Source organism: Macrobrachium nipponense, chromosome 17, assembly GCF_015104395.2.
Source record: "Macrobrachium nipponense isolate FS-2020 chromosome 17, ASM1510439v2, whole genome shotgun sequence".
Classification (NCBI taxonomy): Eukaryota; Metazoa; Arthropoda; class Malacostraca; order Decapoda; family Palaemonidae; genus Macrobrachium; species Macrobrachium nipponense.
The window spans coordinates 30,335,440-30,353,472 of NC_087210.1; the positions used below are offsets into that span (position 1 = coordinate 30,335,440).

The 18,033-nt window shown below is 42.7% G+C and overlaps 1 protein-coding gene across 8 annotated transcripts in view; it reads right to left on the bottom strand.

The window, feature by feature from the left end:
• Positions 1-18,033, bottom strand: part of LOC135196157 (synergin gamma-like) — a 272,072-nt gene that overhangs the window by 32,529 nt on the left and 221,510 nt on the right. For 7 of the 8 annotated variants that reach the window (XM_064222725.1, XM_064222724.1, XM_064222728.1 and 4 more), the window contains 2 exons: positions 17,911-18,009; positions 7,626-7,717 (listed from right to left, as the gene is read on the bottom strand). In XM_064222725.1, the coding sequence (XP_064078795.1) occupies positions 7,626-7,717; positions 17,911-18,009 (191 nt within the window). The remainder of the gene's footprint in view (positions 1-7,625; positions 7,718-17,910; positions 18,010-18,033) is intronic. The other variant, XM_064222726.1, reaches the window with a different exon arrangement.

Consider the following 18,033-nt stretch of genomic DNA (forward strand, 5'->3'; position numbering starts at 1 on the left):
ACAATGATGAATGAAAAATTCAAAGTGCCCGAAAATACTGAAAGGTGCCAGATCAGAATTTGATAGTGTGCTCATAAAGTGGTTTAAGCTCCTATGTAGCAAAGGTGTAAGCATTTCTGGGGAGATGCCTATGGAGCAGGCCAGAATTTTTAAAAGGAACTAAACCTAACGAATGTCAGCAATTATTCATAAGCTATCTTCTACTTTTAATAATATACAGCAATATGTGGAATGAGCTGTCTAGATTTGTTTAAAGTAAATGTAGGTTTTTTTAGGGGTGACGTATGTCATCTGGGATTTTATGTGGTCCAGCAGTGGCCTGGTCCCAAGGGTGCTGGTTTTAAGAGGTCTGACTGTAATGAAGAGCAAAGGACAAAGAACTGTACCATGACTCTCAACACTTGTGATATTTCACCAACAAGAGGAGATCCCATTTAGGGCAACTTTTTTTTTTCTATTACACAGCCAGTCTACTACCCAACCTCCTACTTCATCAGAGGAAAATAATTGCAAGCTGGGATATAAGACAAAACCTATTCCAATAGCAATATGATGCAAAACACAAAGAGCATGGAAGTGTCATGAAATATTCTAGCATTTGTTCATGACACTTACCTGTCAGATATATATATAGCTGTATTCTCCGAAGTCCGACAGAATTTCAAAACTCCCGGCAAACGCAGTGGTCGGCCAGGTGGTTAGTACCCATTCCCGCCGCTGGGAGGCGGGTGTCAGGAACCATTCCCATTTTCTATTCAGATTTTTCTCTGTCGCCGGTCGGTAAACAACTGTTTACAGACCTCCGCCTAGGATTTTGGAAAACTCTTTGTTCACTTGAGTATTTGATTGTCTCTTGGTTTTTTGAAACTTGCTCGGTGGATTGGCATACGCGATTGTGGTTTTTCTTTGAATTTGGTTTTGGATTTCTCTAATATGTCTGGATCTTCTGCAACTAGTTTTAGAGTGTGTACTGTGCTAGAGTGTAAGGTGAGGCTACCGAAAGCTTCGGTGGATCCTCATACAGTATGCACGAAATGTAGAGATCATATTTGTTTGATGAATGATAGGTGTAAAGAGTGTGAAAGGTTGACCGAAAATGAATGGAAGACTTATGATTCGTATGTTCGTAAGCTTGAAAGGGATAGAATCAGAAGATCTTCCTCCAGAAGTGCTTCTGTGAAAAGTAAGGGTAGTAATTCGCATTCTAACCTTCCTGTAGAGGTTGTTACATCTAACCCTGTGTATTTGCCTTCGGGCAATGAAGTTATTGCTTCAGAAGGTATTGCCCTTTCTTCCATCATGGAGTCGATTCGTGCACTAGAATCGAAAGTGAGTGCATTGAAGACCACAGTGAAGTGTAGTGGAAACATTAATGCCCCTAGTGTAGTGGAGGGGGCGTCAGATCGGTCCCATAGTGCCTCTAGGAATAGACCTCTGTTGGACTCCCAGGACTCAGGGAATGGACATGTCGAAAACCGAAGGAGGGCTACGGGAAATTCCCACCAGTCTGGCGTCCCATTCAGCAGATCCTGTGGACGCTTAACCCAGGCTGCCGAAGCGTGTGATCGAGCACGGATATTGAAGGAGTGCTTTTCGTCCTCTGAGGCGTCCTCTCCTGACCGGGGATGGAGCTCTCAGAGGGCCTCTCACGAGGAGAACGAGTTTGATACTAGGTGCCGCACAGGCGGCCAGCGTCTTTCTCGTCCTCTTAGGAGAGGTTTTAAGGAAGTGGACGCTTCACGTCCTACTTCTCGTCCTGTTCTTTCATCATCACCTGAACACTTAGAAGAATTGACGCCTAAGAAGAGAGGCAGGACGTCTTCTGATGAGGACGCTTTTGAGAACTATCATCGTCTTAGAGTTCAAAGGAAGAAGAGGGCTCCAACTCGCCCTTCTTCGCATATGATGAGTCCTTCTCCTGAACGTGGAACTTCACCGTCTAATGAAACTCGTAGGCAATTGCGTCAACGATTGTCGGCTTTCTTCGCAAGGGGAGAAGAGGAGCCTCAACGGCATAGAAAGGATCTTTGGCTTCCTGTTAAAAGATCGAAACAACCTTTGTCGGCTTCGCCTCGTTCTTTAGCCTCTCCTGCGTCGTCGTCTTCTGGATCCTTCAGACTCAACCGAGAACACGCAAGTGTTTCCGGAGAGAGAGTGTCCAGAAGTGGCGATGGGGACAGAAGCGTTAGATGTCGCACAGGCGGCCCTCGCTTTTGTCAGGAGGTTGAGAACGAGCAAGAGAAGCCTAGTGTCGACGTTCGCCGACTTCTGCATCAACTCGACGCTTCTATCATGAGAGAGCCTACCAACGCCAGAAGTATCAGGACGTTCGAGAAGGCTCTAGGATTCAAAGAGAGCAACGTTTAGATTATGTGTCTGATCTTACTCCTCAAGAAAGGGAAATACTGTACGAATATCGACGAAAGGCTCGTGCTTTAGAATATGAGAACTCGCAACGCTTTAAGAGAGATCGTAAGACTCACCAGGACGCTCGAGAGGACGCCCCGATACAGGTTAAGCGTCCTAAGTGAAGTTTGAAAGACGCTCGACGTCCATTAGAGCTTCAGGACACTTTTGAGGACGCTTCTTTGATGGATAAGCGTCTTATAGACATTAGAGTTCAGCGGGATCGGAAGCTTTCATTGGCAGACGCGCGACTTCCTGCGAGTCCTAAGTCTCGCTCCCTTAGCAAGGGCGCTCGCGATGACGATAGACTCCCGACTATTCGGGATTCTCGGAAAGAGAAACGTACTCAACTGAGAGAAGATCGACAGGAATCCCGCAAAGAGGCTTTCGAAGAACCTTTGCCTCTAATGACTTCGAAAGACAAGGCTTTACAAGAGAGTCTTAAAGTTTTTTCAAGACAACGGCGGATCATTCGCGCATTGTCTCGTCTATTCCTTCAGCGGATAGAAACTCCCCCTTACGAACAGAGCCTCAAAGGAGAACCGCTTCTTGTCTAGCTAAAGAAACTCCGGACCGTCAAGATCAAGGAGAGTCTTCAACGATACGCATCCTGCAGAAGAGGAAGAGCCTTCAGAAGCGTCTACGGATTATAGCACGTTAACGCGCTTACTGAAGGAATTGTTTTCGGAAAAATTCCAAGCACCAGTTCCTCTCTCACCGCCATCGCAACTATCCTCATCCAAGATGAGAAAAGCTCCGAGTTTTGTTAGGATGGCTGCTTTGCTTTCTACTAAAAGAGCGTTGAAGAGGATGAATGATTGGATGGAATCAAGGAAGACGAAAGGAAAGACGTCCTTTGCGCTTCCTCCAGCTAAGCTAAACGGGAGAGCCGGTATATGGTATGAGACCGGAGAAGAAACAGGGTTGAGACTTCCATCGTCTGCGCAAGGTGACTTCTCAAACCTGGTCGAAGCACCGAGAAGATCTTACCTGTCCTCGGCTAAGGTTTCATGGACTATGCGGAAATAGATCACCATCTAAAAGGACTGTACAGGACGTTGGAAGTATTTAACTTCCTAGACTGGTGCTTGGGAGCTTTAGGTCTGCAAGCTAAGAGCCCAGAATCATTGTCATTAGAAGAGTTATCGAGCGTCCTGTCATGTATGGACAAAGCAGTAAGGGATGGCTCGGATGAGTTAGCTGCCCACTTTACTACGGGAATATTAAAGAAACGAGCCCTTTTCTGCAGTTTTACTGCTAAAGCAGTTTCCCCTACGCAGAAAGCGGAGTTATTATTCACCCCCTTTTCTTCCCATCTTTTTCCTGAAAATATGGTAAAGGATTTATCTGTGAACCTGAAAGAGAAAGCGACACAGGATTTGCTGTCTCAATCATCTAGACTTCCTGCGGCGCAATCATCTTCTCGAGTAGCTCAGGTACCAAAAAAGAATTTTAAGCCCTTTCGTGGCAGAGCACCATCAAGAGCTTCTACACGAGGAAGCGGCTTTGCTAGAGGCAGAACCCCCGCAAAGCAAAGGGGAAAGAAGTGACAACCTTGCCCTTCAGGCACCGGTGGGAGGGAGACTTTCTCTCTTCGCAGAGGCTTGGAGAGCAAGGGGGACGGACACCTGGTCTCTCAAGATTATAGAGAAGGGATACAAAATTCCCTTTCTCTCCATGCCTCCGTTGAGCATGAAGCCTATAGACCTGTCACCAGCTTATCAGCCGCAGAAGCAACAGAATTCTACTCGATTTAATTAGATCAAATGATCGAGAAAAGAGCCGTAGAACGAGTGCCCTTGACAGATTCCCCAGGCTTCTACAACAGGTTATTCCTGGTTCCGAAGCAGTCTGGGGGATGGAGGCCTGTCCTAGATGTCAGCAGTCTGAACCTTTTCGTGAAGAAAGAAAGCTTCAAAATGGAAACATCACAATCGGTCCTAGGGGCCTTGAGACCAGGGGATTGGATGGTGTCATTAGATCTCCAAGACGCTTACTTCCATGTCCCCATCCATCCCCAGTCCAGGAAGTTTCTCAGGTTCATTTTTTTTTAAGAGGACAGGTCTTCCAGTTCAGAGCTCTATGCTTCGGACTGAGCACAGCTCCCATGATTTTCACTTTTCTCATGCGGAAACGTGGCAAAGTGGCTTCACTCTCGAAGATACGAGTCTCCCCTTTACCTGGACGACTGGCTCATACGGTCGTCATCGGAGCAAGGTGTCTGGAGGACCTTCAGACTACGTTACTGTTGGCGAAATCTTTAGGCCTCCTGATCAATTACGAGAAGTCCCATCTGACCCCAACACAGTCCATCGTTTATCTGGGGATTCAGATGGATTCAGTGGCTTTTCGGGCTTTTCCGTCGCTAGAACGTCAGCGGAAAGGCTTAGAAAAAGTGTCAGCCTTCCTGCAGAAGGAAACATGCTCGGCGAAGGAATGGATGAGTCTGCTGGGGACCATTTCTTCGCTGGAGAAGTTTGTTTCTCTAGGGAGACTACATCTCAGGCCCCTACAGTTTTTTCTAACAGAAAATTGGCAGGACAGACAAAACTTAGAGGAGAATTTGAGAATATCCCCGTTGGTCAAGAAACACCTAGAGTGGTGGCTCGATCCCACCAAGATGTCGAAAGTAGTGTTCCTCTGTCTTCAGAGCCCCGACCTAGTGTTATTTACAGACGCGTCTATGACAGGCTGGGGAGCAACTCTGGAAAAGGAGGAAGTGTCAGGCCTCTGGAGAAAAGAACAGAAGCCTTGGCACATCAACCTCAAGGAGTTGGAGGCAATTCGCTTAGCACTTCTAACCTTTCAAGAACGAGTCATAGGCCGAGTTGTCCAGATCAACGCGGACAGCACCACGGCCCTTTCTTATATCAAGAAACAGGGGGGGACACACTCTCGTTCTCTCTACAGGATAGCGAGAGAAATCCTGTTATGGTCAGAAGAGAGGAACATAACTCTCCTGACAAGATTTGTTTCAGGGGTCCAGAACGTCAGAGCAGACATTTTAAGCTGTCGAAATCAATTGATTTCAACAGAATGGACTCTGCACATAGAGGTCTGCCAACAGTTATGGAAACTATGGGGACGACCAATAGTGGACCTCTTCGCGACTTCGAAAACGAAGAGGCTGCCTCTTTACTGTTCTCCGATCATCGACCCGGAAGCAGTAGCAGTAGACGCAATGCTTTGGGACTGGACGGGGATGGATGTATACGCCTTTCCCCCCGTTCAAACTTTCCCCCCGTTCAAACAAGAATCCTACCAGTAAGAACCGATCTTCTCAAACAGCCCCACTTCGAGAGATATCACCAAAACCCGTTCGCTCTGAGTCTGACTGCATTCAGACTATCAAGAAACTGGCAAGAGCGAGAGGGTTTTCAGGAGTGGTGGCAAAAGCTATCGCCACGGCGAGAAGAGCTTCCTATCAATCTGTCTACCAGTCTAAGTGGGCTGTTTTTAGAAGATGGTGTAGGAAAGAGGGCATTTCCTCCTCCAAGACGTCTGTGAGCCAAATCGCCGATTTCCTGTTCCATCTAAGGAATGAAGACAAGCTTGCAGTATCAACAATTAGAGGATAAAAGAGTATGCTGTCAACAGTCTTCCGTCATAGAGGCCTAGATTTGACGAATGATAGGGATCTTCACAATCTTCTGAGATCCTTCGAAACATCAAAGGTTCCACAGGTTAAGACACCTTCGTGGAATCTGGACATAGTTCTAAAATCTTTAATGGCGAGTCCCTTTGAACCTTTGCACGAGGCTTCGCTGAAAGATTTAACGAAGAAGGCCCTCTTTCTAACCACCCTAGCCACTGCGAAGAGGGTGAGTGAGATTCAAGCAATTAGCAAAAATGTTGGATTTAGGGGACACAATGCAGTCTGTTCCTTGAGTCCTTCCTTTTTTAGCTAAAAAACAAAAATCCTTCCAATCCCTGGCTAAGAACTTTGATATCAAGGATTAGCAGGGATCGTTGGTCGAGAGCCAGAAAGAGTCCTGTGTCCTGTCAGAGCTCTAAAATTCTATCTGGATAAACAAACAAATTAGAGGTCAATCGGACAATCTTTGGTGTTCTGTGAAAAGACCTCATTTACCTATGTCTAAGAACGCCTTAGCGTTCTTCTTGAGAAGCACCATCAGGGAGGCCCATTCGTCCTGCCCGGATAGTGATCTGAAAATTCTGAAAGTCATGCTCATGAAGTTAGAGCTGTCGCAACTTCGATGGCATTTCATAAGAATATGGCGCTCAGCGATTATTGTGAGCACCACATTTTGGTGAGCAACTCTGTGTTCGCTTCACATTACCTCAGGGATGTGAAAGTGACATATGAGAACTGTTTTTCGCTTGGACCATACATATCAGCAGATTCAGTTTTGGGTAGGGGAAGCGGCACGAATCCTATCCTTTAGAAAATGGATAGGTGTGCTTTTATTTTATGGTTGTTGGTTTTTTGGTTGTAGGGTCGACCGCTAGAGGCGGACTTCCCTTTATTTAGCCTTAAAGTTTCGGGGACTAACTTTGCTAGGCTAGGTCAGGTGGTGGGTTTTTTTGGTGTTTTTTTCTTTGCTTCGCTGCCCATAAAGTATGGTCAATATGGTCTAGACACATTGTGGTCACGCCCCCGTTGTCAGATCATCTAGATCTCACCAGCTATACAGGTCACGTCCTTGCTGGAGAGACTAGTAAAGCAAAAGCAGACTTGGGTGACAGTAATCACGAAGTCAGCTATGCTAACAGGTAAGGATCCAAGATGTCTATCATCTGCATGTGAAATGTTTCCCAAAATCCTTTTATTCTGTCCCTCCCCACCTCCAATGGTGGGAATCAGCTATATATATATCTGACAGGTAAGTGTCATGAACAAAATGATATTGTTATGATACAATGAAGTTTGTTCATACTTACCTGGCAGATATATATAATCAAGTACCCGCCCAGCCTCCCCTCGGGGACAGTGACATTAAAAAATCTGAATAGAAAATGGGAATGGTTCCTGACACCCGCCTCCCAGCGGCGGGAATGGGTACTAACCACCTGGCCGACCACTGCGTTTGCCGGGAGTTTTGTCGGACTTCGGAGAATACAGCTATATATATATCTGCCAGGTAAGTATGAACAAACTTTATTGTATCATAACAATATCATTTTTACTTATGACTGGAATATTCCACATAATAAACTGACATAAAATAGTACCACAATGAACTTGAAGAAACTCTTACCACCTCCATTCAATGATGATGTATCTGATGTCACCAAAGATGAATCCAATGTGAGTCCTCTCAACTGTTCCTCTACACCACCAATTTCACTTCTGATGGATTAAAAAAAATTAGCCTTGGCAAATAAGAAAAAATAAACTTTAAAAAAAGTAAAATACATGAAACTTGACACTTACTTTTCATAAATCACTGTTAAAAATACAAACCCATAATCACACGACAGAATTCAATCCTAAAACTAATTAACAAAACTCACTAAGTACTTGTATGTTGTGTGCTTAATCAGCACCAGCTCAATTTAACATAAAATATACACTAATGGATATTTGCATAAGAAGAAGTAAATTTAAGTGAACAGTTAACATTCATGCACTTCCCTTAATACCATGCAAAGAGATAATGTCTACAGTGAGTCTTACTTGCATAGTCAGCAATACTTAAGGTTCTTTGTTGTTGCCTTCTGCCTCAGCTACAAGGCATTCAGTCATGTACATATTGTTCAATCTTCCTTTTGATGTCTCTCATCCTAGTCATTAAACTTCTTCAATTTACATTGCTCCAATCTTAACCTTCGGTACATGAACAAAATAACATCACACCCTACAATACTTAGCATCTGGTGCTTTGGACTACAATCCCATAATTCACCAGGGTGATTCATGTTTCTCAAGTATATCAAGGTTCACCCAAAGGATTTCATTCTTGAAAGAGAACTAAAAATTGGGTGACGGTAAGTTCCAGAAGTTGGAAAGGTGGATGGGACAAGTTCAAGGACGCATATGAAAATTAACAAGACAGAAAAGGGATTTTGACGTAGGAAAAATCTATTTCTGGGCGAGGAAGCCGTGTCGCCCAGTGAAATACGTTCCTTTAGCGCTATTTCTAAAGTAAATTATTGCTAAAATACCAGAGAACTGCTAAATTGGACATGCCAGAATATTCTGACTCGCTCACCCTTTCTAAAAGGGTGTCGGTATGAATCTGGGGCGAGTGAAAAACACTACCACAGCAGCCTCTGCAAATGACTTAGTACTAATTACAGTATCCCATGCAATACACTGTAAGTGGTACCCCCATCCTGTCCCCAACGAAGTAAGCCCAATACACCATTTTGCAACCAATTTTATTCAAAATATACAACTGATTTGATTCTTTATTAAAAAAAATCAAATGATAATAATTTTTTCAGTAAAGGCAAGAATTAAAATCTATACATTTTTATTTGGTACACCAATGACTGTACGTTTAAAATTTCATTCATTTAGAAAAATTTGTGGAGTATGAAGCAATTACACTGTGCTTTGTTGTTTAAATTAAAAAAAAATGCAAAAAGAAATCTTTCTAAGAAGATTGTATGGCTAAAATTAATATACGTATATGATGATGTTTCCTTCTGGTATAAAGATCTTCCATTACAGGATGGCCCTTTAACACTTCTTTATAAACTGACCCTTGATGAGTAGATGCTGTTTGGAAGCGGAGTGTGAAACACTGGTAATTATTTAATAATGTGTATGAATAAGGCTTATGAGCATCTCTACCGTGCTGTGAATAGTTTTCTCAACACCTTTTGTGATCACCCTCATCATCATCAATGTTAACATTATTTGAATGGGGTTAAAAGTGAAATGAGTTCTCTCTATTCTCTTCCAAGCGACCTTGGAAACTACCACGGCAGCGTTTCAAGCAGTCTCTTGGCTGGACCACTGGATCACCACCGTAGCCAAGGTTATCACTTCCTCTTTGTCACACACCAACGAAGATGTTGCTAACTTTAACAGACTGTTCCTGACTGGAGATAGGACTCTTATCACATACCTAACTGACAAGCTAAACTGTGGGCAAACTTGACACTTAAAACAAAAGATGGATTTCTCTCCCAGGCCTCCAAATTTGTTGGTCCTGAGTTGGTCTTGACCCTGAGGACTGGGCCATTGTTGGGTTCCACTTCTCTCTTCAAAAGGGAGCAAATGGACGTCGTGGTGAATCATCAGCGAGCTGATGACAATGACTGCTTCATCCACTGTGCAGTGGCAAAGACCTCTTGGCCTTCTATGGGTCCTAAGAAACCCCAGAATCCTAAGGTCCCTTGTAGAAAACACCCAGCTTTCTGTCCCCATCAGGAAGGGTGCAAACGAGCATCTCTTTCAGTCCTCTGCACAGCCAGGTAGAGGTGGTAAGAAGGGAGGAGGACGCTAATGGCAGCATTCCCCCTTCATATGCTACCACTGGTGGGTGGGGGGGAGGGCCTGTTGAGCCATTGGGCAACATGGAGTGGAGAAATGGGTAGTGAATGCTCTTCAGGTGTGCTATTTACTCCCCTACGAGTTTCCTCCACCTCTCATCAACCTTCCAGTCCATCTACAGAAGTATGTTTCTGGCTCTCCAAAGGACTTCGTTCTCTGGGACAAGGTGAAGGTGATGCTGAAGAAGGGCGCTGTGGAAGTTATGACAGATCGGTCTCTGAGCTTTTAAAGCAGGATCTCTCTTGTAAAGCATCAGGGAGATGGAGATCAGTCATACATCTATCTACCCTAAACTTATTTGTTCATCAGATTCGGTTCAATATGGAAATGAAACTGTCAGTGCCCGCGGCCATCAGGGAGTCCAACTTCACGTTTATGGTGGACCTGTAGGATGCATATTTCCAGATTCCCATCCATCAGTCCTCCTGCAAGTACCTCCACTTTATCCTTAACGGAACGGTGTACCAATTCAGGGCCTTTGTTTCAGGCTTTCAACCGCTCCACAGGTGTTCACAAAAGTGTTCGCCCTTGTGTCGTATAGGGCCCATTCACACAGGATACATCTTTTGAGGTATCTCAATGCTTGGCTAGTCCTGGCAAACTCGTTCGAAGTTGCTCCAGGACAGAGATTGCCTTCTCGAATTTTATTGCAACATAAGCATTGTAATAAATCTTGAGAAATCAGACCTTATACTCAAGCAAAGGATAACATACCTCAAAATGCTGACAGATACAGCACCAGTGAGTGTCTTTCCCCTCAGAGTCCTGTATCAGCAGTTTCAGGGAAGCAGCACAATGGTTTCTGTCCCAACAGGAACAACCAGCTCCAGCACCTGTTGTCCATAGAGAGGCTAGTCCCAAATGGGCAGCTTCACCTTTATTCACCTTCAGTGGAGAACAAAAGAGTTCTGGTCCCAAGCAAGGACCTGACATCCCTTTCCATTCCTCTCTTGGAAGAAGTGAGACAGAACTTATCTTGGTGGCTAAACAACAAGAACCTTGCAATAGGAGTTCAGCTTCACACTCCCCCTCCAAAGATGCTTCTATTCTCAGAAACTACCAGGGAGGGATGGGGCGCACAACTGGAGGAATTACTAACCTTGTTGGTGTGGAATCAGAATGACAGGCACTTCCACATCAGAATCCTGGTGCCAGCTGGAAACCGGTTAAAAACAATAAAAAATATATATATGCAAGGAATCTATGGGATCTGGCATCTAAAGCTTAGATGAGGTGGAAGCTGGTTAGCATGCACGCTTGAACCCTGTGAAGCATTTACTCTTTCTTCCAACCCAGGATTACAAGGGGAGTGGCTAGAGGTGGGCAGTCAATGTTAAGACCTCAGGTTTGTTAACTATGAAAAATACAAATTAATTACAAATTGTCATTTGTTCATATGCAGAAAAAACCCTCTGTTTTAACATTAAGATAGACTCACACTTGGAGGAGGGTATGAGAATCCTGAACAGACAGGAGGTTCAGCACACCTGACCACTTTTCTTAGAAATGAGAGATCTAAAGAAGAGTAGCCAAGCCTTTGAGGTGCTAGATATATAGGTATATAAACTCAGTCCACTGGGAGTAAATACAATGTAACATGTCCAGATTAATTGCATACAAGGAAGATAGAGAGAACTATGTCTGTTCAAGTAACAAACCAATGCCGCCACTAGCCAAGGGTTTGTCACCACTCCTCTCTCCCCTGCTTGAGTGAGGAGTATATACTACAGAGAAGCAGATTTGTATGTTGTATGGAACACAAAATGTGCTACAACAGTATGGTTGTCGACACTCACCTGCATCATGCCAGCTCCAGCATATGTGTTTATTCTTCAACCCACCCACAGGAATGAAGAAGGGAAAACAGGTAAAGAAAGAGACCAGTCATCTCCCTCATTCTCTCTTCCACACAAGCATCTTAGGCAAGATACAAACTGTCCTGCCAGAGGCACTGGATGAGCTACACAACTTGTTGGGCAGCCACCACCGGACCCAAGGTAAGTGTCCAAGGACCTGTGGATAATATGGAAGTGACTGGTTTGCTGTTACCAGGAACCAGTATTAAAAAACCTATGAACATACAAGTTCTTCTTAAATGCCAGGGAGGAACTGATTCCTCTGATGTCATCCACTCTTTCATGCACAGTATGTGACAGAAGTTGACGATGAGGAGTAGGCTTCCCTAATCACCTCACATAACCAAAATGAAATGGTATTCTTGGACACTTCTTTCTTGACTCGCCTTTTGCTAACAACCACTCTACGGCACCTAGGTCTCAGGTGGCAAGTCCTTTTTAGACAACAACGCATTGCTCTGATGGGACAGAGCAGCAAGACGGCACCACTCTCAGGCTCCCAGAAGACAAAGTGACAAAGTCCTCAATCCTCCAATGCCTGACTCAAGCCCTAGGAGGGGAGATGAAGGAGACAAAGATGACAATGAAGACAAAGATGACGATGCAGATGAAGAAGACAAAGACGGAGATCTGCGCTGCTTCCTTTTAGGGGTACAACCGTACTTCTCTCAAATAACAGTCTGGATTATCCATCATGGCCTGAATGAAAACCTCCGATGGATTGGCAACTGCTGATGATGAAGTTATGGTAGAAGCTGGCTCTGACGTCACAGCACCAGGTGGAGAGAGTGACAGCACAAACTGTAATCACAGGCAGAGACAACGTTGGGAGTGATGTCACAGGGTGTGATGGACTCTGGACCCGAGTTGATGGCCTTGCTGCCGACATGCAAAAAGGTGACCAAGGATGAAGAGGAGTTAGCAATTGGCATCCCATAGTAGTGAAGGCAGGGAGGAGGGGGACTGCTGGGGAGCCGATGTGGGAAGGTGTGTAGACATGAAATGGGACAATAAGCTTTACAGGGAGAGTACCCAGGGAGGCCCACACAGATGACATCTTGTGGGTAATGGTGCTTGAAACAAGGAACAAGATGGCGCTGCCTCCACCCTCCCCAAAGGGACTCCTGAGAGAGAAGGAGCAGCATTAAACATAATATCACCCTGAGCAACTCTTGATGCTTCCAAAGACAAATCAATGGAGGAAAAGGAAGGAGACAAGGCAACAATGAAAGACGAAGCAGAAGGAATAAGTCTAAAAGAAGGGGGAAGCAGAAGCATCCACTTGAGGAGGAAAGAATCCTTCCCAAGATGGGCATCCTACTTCCTACAATGCTGCTCCTCCTTGCAGAAGTTGTTCCACTGCTCAGGCCAGGAGCAACACTCCAGGCATGGATTGGTTACTTACAAAAATTGGAATGACACCTACTGTAAGTCGTATGGAGGTCAGTCAAGGTGGAAGATAGGAAGCGTGAACACAGGAACCCTGGAACGCCAGGACACTGCATTGATGCTCACGTAACTTCTTAGATCCGATGGACGAATCAATAATGAATCACTAAACACACTCACACACCTAAAAAGCACAAAAAGCAGGAAAGGAATTGTGGGCTTAGCAAAAATAACCAGCTTGGGAGGAGGAGAGCAAAAGCAAACGTTTGCTCTCCAAGGGAGTTGAAGAAAGACTGTGCGTCACAGGGTTCAAGCGTGGTCGCTGACCAGCATCCACCTCAACTATGCTTTAGATGCCAGATGCCACAAATTTGTTGCATATACAATTTTTGTTTTGTTTTTAACTGGTTTCCAGCTGACACCAGAGATTTATCCTAATGTTAAGGTTTGGTCTGCATATGAACAAATACAAACTACTTCCGAAATTTGTCATATAAGGCTACAATGTGATGTACTAAAAAGTTAAGATAGTCATATGTATACTGTATATCATTAGATTCAATATTCTGTTTCATGAGTGATCTGGAGATATTCTGAAATTTTGTTGTATGAAGAAATCTTAGTAGTGAAAGCAAATATACAAGACTGAATATCTTGCATGTATCTTCTAATATCTAATCAAAATATTGTAATAATAAGGAGAGGACAGAGCTGGGAAAACAAGGTTAACTGTTTAATTAAAGATCTTTCTTTTAAAACATGCACAATTTTAGGTTAGGTTAGACAATTACACTAAAAATATTTTCTGTAATATCATAACTTTCTTATTTGCCTATGTAAAATCATATGGTTTTTTAAAGCTCTTCAGCCATAGTATACAAATCAGGACATCTGCCCAGTTTTCTTAATCCATACTATGGATTTAAAAGTAAAATTTCTTGAACCTCTTCACCTCAACAGAAAAACAAAGGTTAACATAATGGCAACTAAGACAAGAGAAAATACTTTAAAACAAAGATAATCACCACATGAATAAACCTGCAAAAAACTAAAATTCAGCAGTGAAACCAAATCATTCCCAACTTCCAAAAGCAACTTTAAGACTCACTACTAGTTGGCACTTGTATGAATGCATAAGAATAATATAAGAACACCAGTACATGTAAAAAATACATAATGCTATCTGAAGCAGGTGTGCTCTTCCTCTACATGCATAACACCAGTACTATGAAGAAAAATCCTCATTTGTTAACAACCATATATTGTTTTCTGAAAGTTTCATTTATGAATTACTGAAGTACTGCATGAATGAAAAAACACCAAAATGGAGGGAATGAACAGGATCAAATGATTACCATCATTAGGGACTCCTGAAATGTCAATTAGCAGAGTAAAGCAGTCAATTACGTTTTTGAAAATTGGAATCCATGTCCACATACACAGCTACCAGCTGCTGGCTGTTTCTCTCTTCACATGGAAAATGAAATGACACATACATTTTGTGACCAAAATGAGCTAATCATAAAAGTAATGAGTTTTTTAAATCAAATCAGTATGCAAGTTTTATAATTGCCTTTTTGTAATACACAGTTTTCTTTATTTAGCAGAAATACTAACCTGAAAATTCAACTACATGCTGTAATATGCATTAATATCAATTATATATATCAGCATATGATGTTTGTAAAACCTTGTTATCTCAGAATTCAATAAAGTAATTGGGAATTTTAAATAACCTAATATGAAAATGGTTTTTAAAAAAACCTAGCCACCTGGCAGGTAAACAAGTCCTTATGGGTACTGGTCCCAAGCCTGGATAAATAGGGAGGGTTGGTGTCAGGAAGGGCATGCGGCTGTAAAAATCTGTGCCAAACCCTAAAAATGGAATAAGCCGAAATATGGAAAGAGGTAATGCTAGGGCGTACTCCATAAACAACGCACAGAGACATCGCCCTAACTCTGTGATAAGGCGAGGGGTACTGCATCAGGACCGGGTGCAGCTAAAGAACTGAGCTCACATTGGGTTTAGAGTATGTCAGCTTAATGTTGGGTCCCTGACTGGGAGAGGTAGAGAATGGGCTGACTTGATGAGAGAAAAGAAAGATGATGTGTGTGTGCAAGAAATGCGATGGAAAGGAAATAAAGATAAAGAGTTGGGTGATGGCTATAAGCCATACTATAATGGAGCAAATAAACAAGGCAGAAATGGAGTTGGCATAGTACTGTCTAGTGAACTGAAGAATACAGTGATAGAAGTGAATAGAAAGAATGAACGTATCATCAGATTGAAGATATGTTACGGAGGAGAGATTCTGAATATTAAGTGCATATGCACCACAAGTTGGTTAGTTGGTTGAACAGAAGAAGAGAAGGGAAATTTCTGGAGACACAAGGATGGAATAATGCAAGAACTGGAAGAACATGAGAGGGTGATAGTGGGGGCAGAGGTATGGAGGAGTCTGAGGGAGAAGATGGTGCCAGAGAAGTAGGTGCAATTGATACAAAAGATGTACCGGAATGTATTTACCAGAATGAGGAGCAGAGTTGAGGAGACAGGGTTTTGAGGCGAGAGTAGGATTACACAAGGGGTCGGCTCTGAGCCCATTTATCTTTAACACAGTGATGGACATTATAATAGAGGAAGTAAAGGAAGGCAGTACCATGGAACATACTGTATGCAGATGATATTGTTCTGTGCGCAGTGAGCAGGGAAGATCTGGAAATTAAATTGGAAAGATGGAGACAAGTACTGGAGGACAGAGGACTGAGAATAAGTAAATCTAAAACAAAATATGTGTGTACCACCAATGAGGGGGATGATAGAGAAAGTATTCAGCTTGGTGGAGAACAAATAAAGAGAATTATTGAGTTTAAGTATTTGGGATCTTTTGTTAATGCTGGAGGAAGTATGGAAGAAGTAAAACATCAGGTACAGGCAGGCTGGAACAACTGAAGAGCGGCCTCTGGAGTTCTTTGTGACAATAGAGTACCGCTGAGGTTAAGAGGAAAATTCACAAGATGGTGGCAAGAACAGCAATGCTGTATGGTATGGAAACAGAAAGCATGAGAAAAACAGAGGAGAAGATGGATGTGGCAGAAATGAGAATGCTTAGGTGGATGTCTGTGGTGACAAGAGAAGATAGGATTAGAAATGACTACATAAGGGGGTCGACTAAGGTGGTGGAAGTATCAAAGAAAGTGCAGGAGGGGAGGCTGTGACGGTATGGACACCAGTTGAGGAGAGATGAGGACCACGCTGGGACATATACTATGGGGATGGAGGTTCAAGGAAGAAGAGGGAGACCAGGAAAGAGATGGAAGGACTGTGTGAGAGGAGACTTACATGAGAAGGGAATTAATGAGGTAGAAGCGCAGGATAGAAATAGATTTTAACGGCTCATCCGAAACAGCGACCCCATATAAAAATGGGAATCCAGCTGGGAAGAAAAAGAAGAAGAAGAAGAAGAAGATGAAAATGGTCTCAAAACAATTTTCTCTGAAGGTGATAGTTTCAAATACTGTAAGTATACAGTACGAATGTGGTTTGGATAGGAAACTAGTGCACTGTATCTCGGTTTATGATATCTATTAAAGATGTCTGGTTTTCATACACATCTCGTGACTTATTAATTCTATTGAAATCTGAAATAACTAAAGCAGGCCAGAACACCATACAATCCATGTTATCAAGGTCTAACTGCATAAGCTTTGCCCACATACGAGATACAACCTTACAAATATCTAATAACTGTATAAAAGCAGATTGCTTTTACAGCAGTTTTCATCATATCCTTGTCCTATTTTGGTACTTTATTATCTAAACATATTAAATTCTTATTTCAACGAAGCCCTTGTTTTCATAGAAAAAAATACTTCAGTACAAATCTGTAACAAGTAACCATTTCACCTGTCACCAAACATTAAAAATTTCTTAGCTACTAAGTTTCAAAGGCAGATCAAGCCTTTTTTTCTTTTTTACAACCTTCTCATTACAGTCACTACCCGACTTACGAACGAGTTACGCCCAGATGGTCGTTCAAATCTTGAATTGTTCGTATGTTTGTGTTTAATACGTATTACACATTTTTGTTGATGCTGACAATCCAGAATTAACTCAGGAGTTATAGATTATATACTATTTTTACTGTATTTTTAAATCTTGCAGTATTATAAAGCATTACATACTGTGGATTTCAGAAAGGTGAAAAGAAATAAAATTTAGATTCATGCGACATTCAAAATTTTGTACTTTTTCCAAGGTTTGAAAGTTATGAACTTGGAGAGAATTTTGCAGGATCAGCGGCAGACATTGGAAGTTCAGAAAGTAAACAATCCACATTGCCATCTATGTATTGACAAAAATATATACTAAATGTTTATTATGGGAGAGGAAATATAGAAATGGGAATTCATCAAAATACGAGTTACATTGGGAAGATATAAAGATATAAGTAGGAATACTTTATGAGTATGAACAAGTATTTTCGTGATTGTAAGAACACACACGGTAGTTAATCTCGAGAATACTCAGGATAATCAGGGAAGGGGTTTAAGGAACAGGTAGTGGTTCTTCCTTGTGTTCTGTTCTTTGCAAAAATTCTTACAAGCATAATAGGGCACAAAGCAAAATTTGAACTTACAGGTGGCAAAGGGGAGCGCTCCAAACACTTAACTTGTAACCCTGACTGTTCATATCTCGGAATGTTCGTAACTTGAATGTTCGTAAGTATGGTGGTGACTGAAATTCTGCATTTGCCATTGATCCATTACTACTGTAAAATCTGATCCTCTTACCTTGGCTGCAAAAATAAATCAGGAGACTGACCAGAACCCGATCCCCTACTTTCTGAAGCTTGTAGACCAACAGTCATCTCCAACCCAGGAAGTTCCAAACTAGTGTAAAACAATTAGATCATT